Below are 9,483 nucleotides of genomic sequence, written 5' to 3'. Positions count from 1 at the left end.
TGACCTCAACCCCATAGAACACCTCTGGGATGAATTAGATCGGAGACTGTGAGCCAGACCTTCTCGTCCAGCATCAGTGTCTGACCTCACAAATGCGCTTCTGGAAGAACAGTCAGAAATTCCCATAAACACTCCTAACCCTTGTGGAAAGCCTTCCCAGAAGAGCTGAAGCTGTTATAGCTGCAAAGGGTGGGCCGACATCACATTAAACCCTATGGACTAAGAATGGGATGCCACTCAAGTTCATATGCGTTTATTTTCTACGAGCCACAAAATGACAGGGAACAATTTTTATTGCACAAATACTATTTGTTTTCTGAAACTAACACACTAGAAGAAAATAAAAAAACAAAATGTGGCGTGTGAAAGGGAATTTTTCGATTATGTTAAATATTGCGAAAAAAAAAAAAAACGGAAAAAAAGACACAAAACTGCGCACTAATGTGCAAAAGTGAAAAACAAATATGCCCATTTGAAAATCCACATTCAACCAGGGAGCTAAAGGCCTTAAATGGATAGATGCTCAAAAGTGCAGCTCCACTTTTACTTTCTCCACAGGAAATGTCGTGCTGTCGGGTTGCCAGGTCCTCTTCCTTTGATCCAACCCCCACACCCCCCAACAGGATGGCGGGGGATTTTTATTTCCTCCTCCACGTTTTAATGCTCAACCATTTGAGCCTCGAAGCAGCAGCAGCAGCAGCAGCGCACAAGCCCTGAATTAAGCCTTTACCACTTCCCCATCAATTAGGCTGCATGAGGTTGATGACGTCATCGCTCTTGAGTCAAGACCAGCACGCTTTTCCAAGTAGAAACATGAACCGAGGGTGCATCCAAACAAAAGCACAATCCTCTGCGTCTCCAGGGCATGGAAAGAGTGTTTAACCCCGCAGAGCTGCTTCCTGAGAACAGTGGTGAAGTGTGGCTACTATGGCAATTTAAATGAGGACAAAACTCACGTCTGTGATAAGAGCTGCCGGCGCTCCTATCGGATTCTGGTAGTTTGGAAGCACCAAGCACAATTTTTTGTCCGTTCTGGTTTAAACACAGACACTTGAAGTTATGAAAGACCTTCCATGTTTTACTTCAAGCTTGAGACAGAGATATTAATGTATATTTTATGCTGTGTCACTTTCACAGAGGCTCTTTCAGTAGTGAGCTCTGGTGTAGAGCTGCCGCCGCTGTTTTCCATTCCTAACATCCCACTGATCAGAGTTCTACTTGTATTCGGTTAGTGAGTGCGTCTTTACATGCACTTGAGTAATCAGATAACGGGGAAACTCCAGGTCTACGTGAGTCAGACAGTGATCAGAGTTCTGCTTTACAACCAGCCGATAAACTCACAGAAGACGACGTGACGTAAAAGTTACATTGCGCCACTTTAACTGAAAATATGGACACACATCGCTTAAAGACGAAGAACCTTTAAATCCTTTATTTCATCAAGCATGTAGTCGATTTCAGCGCCGCTCCAAAAGTGTCTTGCGGCGACGCTGCTCGCTTATTTCCGCTACCGCCGCCTGTTTTCGCACATGCTCAGACTGAGAAATCAGAGTAAGAGTTCACAGCAATGAGAAATCTGACTACGGAGCTCAAATCCAGCCCCTTTATCAGATTCCTCGACCTTACTCTGATCTAAGAAATCAGTGCGCTGTTCACAGGACCACTTGAATAATCAGATATCTGCAGAAATCTGATTATGATCGGATTATTGCATCTAGAACTTCCAGAAGGCCTAGAGTGATGGATCTTCTCACAAAATGTGCCCCAGCTATTAGAAATCAAATTGGTTGATTCCTCTGTCACCTTCTTAGCCCCTGAACTCCTAACCAATAGGAGAGCTCGTTTAGCCACATCTACACTTATCTACACACTTCTATAATCAAAGAATAGCTCAGCCAGTTTACACTGAAGCCCCTGTAGTTATGATGTGCACTAAAAAAGTTCCATGCCTGTCTGGTAACGTCACTGACTTCTGTTAAAAGCTTCCACGCAAAACTTCAAAGCTGAACTCCAGTTAGTCTTTTAGCTCAGGTGTTTTAACGTTTGCCCTATTAGGAAGTAAATTATTTAAAAAAATGAAATAGTGTTTACAGATAGACTGAAACATCACACACACACACACACACACACACACACACACACACACACACACGTCTTCTAAGCTGATTCTCATTCTGGATCGTGGGTGCTGGAGCCTATCCCAGCGGTCATCGGGTGGAAGGCAGGATACACCCTGGACAGGCCGCCAGTCCATCACAGGGCAGACAGACAGACACAGACAGTCACTCACACCCAGGGGCAATTTAGCACGTCCAATTGGCCTGACTGCATGTCTTTGGACTGTGGGAGGAAACCGGAGAACCCGGAGGAAACCCACGCAGACACGGGGAGAACATGCAAACTCCACACAGAGAGGACCCCGGTCACCCGGCTGGGGAATCGAACCCAGGCCCTCCTCGCTGTGAGGTGGCAGTGCTACCCACCACGCCACCACGCCACCCGCTGAAATATCAACATTTTTATGTCAGATTTTGCAATATTTCGTCTTTGTATTTTAACCTCTCAAAGGGCATTATGTAGTATTTCTAGATTTTTAGCAAATCTAGGAATTATTCATTTCTGGATGCAGGGCTTTCAGGCCCTGTTGACTTACACATACACTGTTTACATTCATTTATTTTGCTTATTAGTTATTTCTTTAATTTATATAGACAAATTTAATTTTATATTTCCTGCAGTGTGTACCTTTCTCAAGTCTTCTTGGGTGCCAAATTAACCGACGGGTGGGGTTGCCCAGCAGCAGGTTACCCAGAGCCCCCGAATCTTCAGAAGTGACTGACGGATCTGAATCATGCACCTTTTGTTTCATTGTACAGGAATGTCATGTGGCATCATCTCGTGCTGTAAATATGGTATGTGAGGTCATTAAGGTTGGGGACAGGTCAGCGCAGATGAGAGGCCTGTGTGCATGATGTCATCACAGGGGGAGTGGGAGGGGGGGTGGTGGAAATTGTTCCATTATTGAACAGCCAAAAATAAAACGCCAGATGGCCCCTTTCTAAATCGATCGGGGGTCCTGATAACACAGAGAACGCACTCATCCACATCTCTAAGTCACCAAATACGATTCTCTCAGTCAAGCTGGGGAACGAACTCCGGCCAGTTCCTTATGAAGATTTTACTGAGCAGGTGTGGGAGGTTAAAATTAAATGAAATTAATATCCAGAATGCCTTTGTACTTGAAAAGTGATCAAGAAATGAGCATAAACAGATAATTACAGTGTATTATTCATCCTTTAATAACGTTCCCCAAAACCACTGAATATATTATATACGTTGAAATACCTTCTGGTGTGCTGCATAGCGTATTTAACTACACACTGTATATGGAGTTCTAGAGTAGTTATACACTGTAATTCCAGAAGTTTTCACTCACCCGTCCAAACCACTGAATTCAGGTGTTCCAGTCACTTCCATGGCCACAGGTGTATAAAGCCGAGCCCCTAGGCCTGCAGACTGCTTCTACAGACATTAGTGAAAGAATGGGTCGCTCTCAGGAGCTCAGTGAATTCCAGCGTGGTACCGTGATCGGACGCCACCTGTGCAGCAAGTCCAGTCGTGAAATTTCCTCACTACTAAATATTCCACAGTCAACTGTCAGTGGGATTATAACAAAGTGGAAGTGATTAGGAACGACAGCAGCTCAGCCACGAAGTGGTCGGCCACGTAAAATGACAGAGCGGATGCTGAGGGGCATAGTGCACAGAGGTCACCGACTTTCTGCAGAGTCAATCACTACAGACCTCCAAACTTCATGTGTCCTTCAGATCAGCTCAAGAACAGCATAGAGAGCTTCATGGAATGGGTTTCCATGGCCGAGCAGCTGCATCCAAGCCTTACATCACCAAGCGCAATGCAGTGGTGTAAAGCGCCACCACTGGACTCTAGAGCAGTGGAGACGTGTTCTCTGGAGTGACCAATCACACTTCTCCATCTGGAAATCCGATGGATGAGTCTGGGTTTGACGGTTGCCAGGAGACGGTACTTGTCTGACTGCACTGTGCCGAGTGTAAAGTTTGGTGGAGGGGGGATCATGGTGTGGGGGTGTTTTTCAGGAGTTGGGCTCGGCCCCTTAGTTCCAGTGAAAGGAACTCTTAAAGCTTCAGCACCAAGAGATTTTGGACAATTACATGCTCTCAACTTTGTGGGAACAGTTTGGGGACGGCCCCTTCCTGCTCCAACATGACTGCGCACCAGTGCACAAAGCAGGACCATAAAGACGTGGATGAGCCAGTTTGGTGTGGAAGAACTTGACTGGCCTGCACAGAGTCCTGACCTCAACCCCATAGAACACCTTTGGGATGAACAAGAGCGGAGACTGTGAGCCAGGCCTTCTCGTCTCGTATCTGACCTCACAAATGCGCTTCTGGAAGTTTATGAAAAAATTCCCATAAACACTCCTAACCCTTGTGGAAAGCCTTCCCAGAAGAGTCGAAGCTGTTATAGCTGCAAAGGGTGGGCCGACATCATATTAAGCCCTATGGATTAAGAATGGGATGTCACTCGAGTTCATATGCGTGTGAAGCCAGACGAGCGAATACTTTTGGAAATACAGTGCAAGTCACTTGCTATAGTTTAGTTTGTGACTAAAGCATTTTGAACTGCTGCTGAACTAAAACTCAACAGGACACAAAACTATGAAGCTTACAGTGCAACTGTAGCAGGATATCAACACTTATGAACATCTTCACTTTGGTCCTTTGAGTTCTGGGTATTAACCAGGTAAGTGTGAGGTACAAACTCTAAAGCACTACTGTTTAAAAAAAGGTTGGTTCTTCATGGGTTCTTTATTCAAGAAAATGGTTATATAAAGAGCCATGAAATGATTGCATGATTGCATCATTTGCATCATGAATTGGTTCTTCAGATTAATGGAGAATGTGCTATAGATGGTTCTTTATTGAAACCTTTTTGAAAAGGGTTCCACTATTATTACATGCCAAAGAACCCCTTTTTGCTAAGAGAGTGGATTAGTTTGGGCACCATGACGGTAAATTCCAAGGTAGTCTAAATGAATTACACTGAAATGCCCAACAGGTTCTAGATATTAAATGAGAACTCCAAAACGCTGTGTAATTATTCTAGGTAAAAAGAAGCAGGCAGTTACATGATGTATTGAGATTGTAAGCAAATAAAGCACAAAGAGTTGTATGTAGTATGTAGAGGAAAGTGATTAATACTGTGATTGTACTGGGTTCTAGACGTTTGTATTTGTGTTGTCATTTCATGTAACTATCCATTACTCGGAGGACTCTCTGATTTACTTTCCTGCTTAAGCATGACATTGATTTGTACCACTTTAAATATATTTGAGGTTCTTCACCGTCCTGTTATCACCTCACCGTCATCAGTTCCACCAAGTTTCTGCATAATTAAACAGTGATGATGAACACAGAGTCATTCAGAGTGGTTTGTCGTGAAACACTGATCTAGAGAAAGTGGCGGTGATAGGAACCAGACGTCCACCTCAGAAAGTTTCTACTTGAAATGGTTATGAATTCACTGCCGGATGTCTGAGACACTGTTTTATGAGCTTTGTGATTTTTGCTCTGAAACTTATGTCTTATGTCTTTTCACTACGAAATGAAAATGCTGTTGATGTGGCGTAAAACATTCCCTGTGTAGCTTCTCTGGTGGTTCTGGATGGTAAATAAAATGTCTATATCTGTGTTGTCATCATGGCGACCCCTGGTTCCCATCACACCCACTGTGAAGACGCCTGAACCACTTCACACCAAACCGCTCTGAATCTCTCCGTTTACACCTCACACACTGGATTACGCAGACATTATCCTTTAATAGCAAGACCCTGTTGAGCCTTTAGGTGTTATTTAGTTAGACTACCTTGGAAATTCTCATGTTCCCCAAAACGATGATCTTATTCTGGAGTTTGTACTTACCTCACACTCACCTGCTTAGTACCTGTGGACTGTAATAGACAGCGTTCCGCATATTTTATCAGTTGGCTGGATAACTTAAACCAGTGTTGCCCAGAAACATCTTTCATCTTCTCTTCTATCGAACAGTCGTAACAATTCATTATCTGGCAAATAGTGAAATTTCCCAGGACGTACCTGCATAAAGTGACGCTGCGCAAACAAAGGAATGTAATGCAAACAATGAAAGTGAGTAGACGTGAAGTATAACAGAATAACTGACCTGACCGATGTTAAAATCAACTCCAAACGGCAGAAGTACAAAAAAAAACATTTCTTTAATAAATAAGCTGAAAAAAACTGAACAATGTGTACATGTGTATGGCAGAAATAGTAAAGAAGGCCAAGAACAAAAAGTGAAGGCAACAAAAAGCAGCATACCATGAAAGTCTGGTTATACATTCGCAAAAACAGCACAAAAAATGCAAAAACGGCACAGAAAACAAATGAAAAATTCATCAGCGGCTAGTGTTCAGCTTCAGCCATAACAGCAGCGTCGTTGTGGAATAACGACCATTATTCTGGTCGATCAAAGAATCGGCTCGCTCTCGTTCCAGCTCACGCCGGCATCTGCCCATCTGGAAAGCACAAAACACATTAGCAGACTTTTACTTTGCTTTTTCAGTTTAACTCTGCAGATGCCCGACTAGTTCAGAGCCAATGGGTCTCACATGTTATTCAGAAGCTCAGACAGGAGGTTTTCTTACCAATGAATGACCAGCAATACTTCATTATAGGTGGCCGTTATAATGCGCTCGTAATGTGGGTTTTAAGTCTTATCAAGCCAGTCGCTGGTAATGAACTAGCTACCTGTTACTATTACTTTACTAAGTGATAACAACCGTGAATCAAGCATGTTCCAGATCATAATAACGTGTATATCTGTATGAACTAGAGCGTCGCTAAGACGATCTGACTTTATCTAATGTTTGAAGTACACAGGCTCTGTTAGTCAGCACAGTCCATAAAGACTCACGTTCCCATGAGGCCTACCCAGCAGACATTCGCACCGTCTTATGTGTGAACGTAACTAAAAACAGCCCGTTTGTCTTTATTCAGAGCTGAGTGATGATTTCTAAAGTACTGATAAGAATCAATTAGTGATTTACTGACGGATTTGCAGGGATATTGGTACGAATCAATAGACACAATGCTCAGATGTGGGTTATGAACAAGATTATTAGGTACACAAATAACAGTCCTCTAGAAAATGCTGTGAAAAAAAGCCCTTATCCTACATTCGCCTTGTATTTTATTATCCCTTATTATCCCTTATTGGATAACAGGCTGTTATCTGTCACGGACTGATATGTGAATGACCTCCGTTCTGATCGGCTGCTCTTCTTTATAACTTCAATGTGTATGGGCAGAGTTGCACTGCACAAATGCTGAATAGCCAGAAATATGTAAATGTGTTGGTTTTTGTGACATCACAAAAACAGTGAATTGAAAACAGCCCATTTGCAGCTTAATTTCCACATATAGACCATATACACTTCAGAGTGAACAGTATATTTTGAAAATTTGAAAGAAAAAGTGAGGAGAATTTGGTTGTCCATGACGTGGACCCTTTAATCCACCCTAGTAATTTCCTAATAAAGTAGTACTGGGCAGACTATGGGCGGCTATTAGCTTAATATGTTTTAAGTAGGGCACTGCAACAGCCTTATAACTGCCACCTAAAATAAAATGTTACCAAAAGACCAAACGCTTATTGCTTGGATGCCTTGACCTACAGTGTGAAGTGATGCCTCAAAATTTTAAAGGACCACTCACTCCAAGTCAGTTCTGAATAGCCAGGCACTAACTTCAAAATGTTATCCCATTATAAGTGCTGAGTTTGACACCAAACAACAAACATTTTACTCATTTAAAGGGCTGTTTGGTTATTTTGTAGATGTATTCAGCTTCTTTAGGGTACATAAGTGCTTAATTGCACACACATAGCTTATATAATCTAGTACCCAAGTCAGGCCCGTGGCACAGTCACATTCGGCCTGCAAAATTATTTCAGTTTTCAATTAATATTAGCCCATTTCACCATGAACTGCACTACAGTTCCCAGCAAGCACTGCTATGTGTGCTCCCACCCCCTCCCCAACAACGATCTATGGGAGTGCGCCAGGTGTCCAGTTCAAGCGAATGGGCAGTTTTAGATAACCTACTACATCAAGCAGTAGAATGGGACGCTCTGGAGCAGCAGCCCATGAGCCAAAGCTCACCACGCCCAATGCCAAGTGTGGGCTAGGGGGATATAAAGCCTGCCAGCACTGGACTATGGAGCAGTGGAACTGTGATCTTTGGAGTGATGGAGCTCCATCCAATACTTTGGCTGATGACACTCATCACTGAATCAGCTGGAGTTTGGTGTTGATTATTAGGAGCCACTGACGTTAACTGATTGACAGACTGACCTGGTCCGGATGCAGAGCTCTAAAGGGGGTATAAGGTCCGTGTCCACATCCTCAGAACCAGAGGGCTTCACAGCAGAACCTGGATCTGAACAAACATGGAAGAAAACTTGCATCATTCCTTTATCGTTATCATCAAATTAACCTTTGCAATACTGGTAGCACAGAATTGTGTAATATGCAAATAAGCCTCCTACCAAGTACTGAATGTTTTACAGTGTGCTGTGAGATTTCTGACTATTCACAGTGGTTCTTTGTGTATTTGATGAATGCTCAATGTTCAAATGATCCAAAACATCTCAATAATTTTAGTAAAAAATGGAGGCAAACCACATCAAGAGTGTGTTTGAAATGTATTTAAAGGTATTACTGTTTCCTTCATTGCCAGTCAAAAGGACCATGAAATACAACTTATTCTTTTTTTAGGAAAAAAGATTTAAATAATAAAATAATCAATTTGCCTAAAGAAGGAACTGAAGTGAAAATAAGTGGAAAAAATTGTTTCCAAAACTGGAGTTTACACAAAATGCTTAAAAGCCACAGATAATATCGGACTCCTAACAACCACCTGGAAGAGCTGGTCGACCTCAAAACTGCTCCATCAGATAAACAGCATTGAAAGCTTTGATCTCTGAGAGAGAGGAGAACATCAAGCTGCTTCAGATCTGAAAACATCCACAGGTGTTTCTGTCCATCCTTCCACTGTGAGAAGACCACTCAGCACTGTGGGTCTGAAAAGATGTGGAGCTGATCAAGAAGAACCTCACTGAGAAAAGGAGACGGACACGTCAAACAAAGAAGCTGGACGATGGACTGACCACCCCAGAGTCATGACCTCAGCACCACTGAATGGGTTTGATTAGTTCAGAAAATCATCAACCAGCTTCTCAGACTGAACTTTGGAGACGGGGAAAAACAGTCACGCAGATTTGTTGGAGCTTTTAGGTCATTTTCTGCTAAATACCCAGTACTGTGTAAAAGTCAGAGACCACGCTATTTGATTTACAGTAAAAACAGCCCTTAAATACAAATCATAATCATCAATTTTTAGGGTCAGAAAACTATGTGGAGCAGAA

At 42.7% G+C, this 9,483-nt stretch overlaps 1 protein-coding gene across 3 annotated transcripts in view; it reads right to left on the bottom strand.

Moving 5' to 3' along the window:
* Positions 1-6,255: 6,255 nt before the first annotated feature.
* The window catches only part of mindy4 (MINDY lysine 48 deubiquitinase 4), a 36,151-nt gene continuing 32,923 nt past the window's right edge, over positions 6,256-9,483 (bottom strand). For all 3 annotated transcript variants that reach the window (XM_037535617.1, XM_017722376.2, XM_017722374.2), the window contains 2 exons: positions 8,411-8,495; positions 6,256-6,574 (listed from right to left, as the gene is read on the bottom strand). In XM_037535617.1, the coding sequence (XP_037391514.1) occupies positions 6,526-6,574; positions 8,411-8,495 (134 nt within the window). In that variant the 3' untranslated portion in view covers positions 6,256-6,525. The remainder of the gene's footprint in view (positions 6,575-8,410; positions 8,496-9,483) is intronic.

The sequence above is a fragment of the Pygocentrus nattereri genome, chromosome 28 (assembly GCF_015220715.1).
Source record: "Pygocentrus nattereri isolate fPygNat1 chromosome 28, fPygNat1.pri, whole genome shotgun sequence".
Classification (NCBI taxonomy): Eukaryota; Metazoa; Chordata; class Actinopteri; order Characiformes; family Serrasalmidae; genus Pygocentrus; species Pygocentrus nattereri.
The sequence above is the reverse complement of the archived record's forward strand: the minus strand, read 5'-3'. Positions and strand labels throughout refer to the sequence as shown.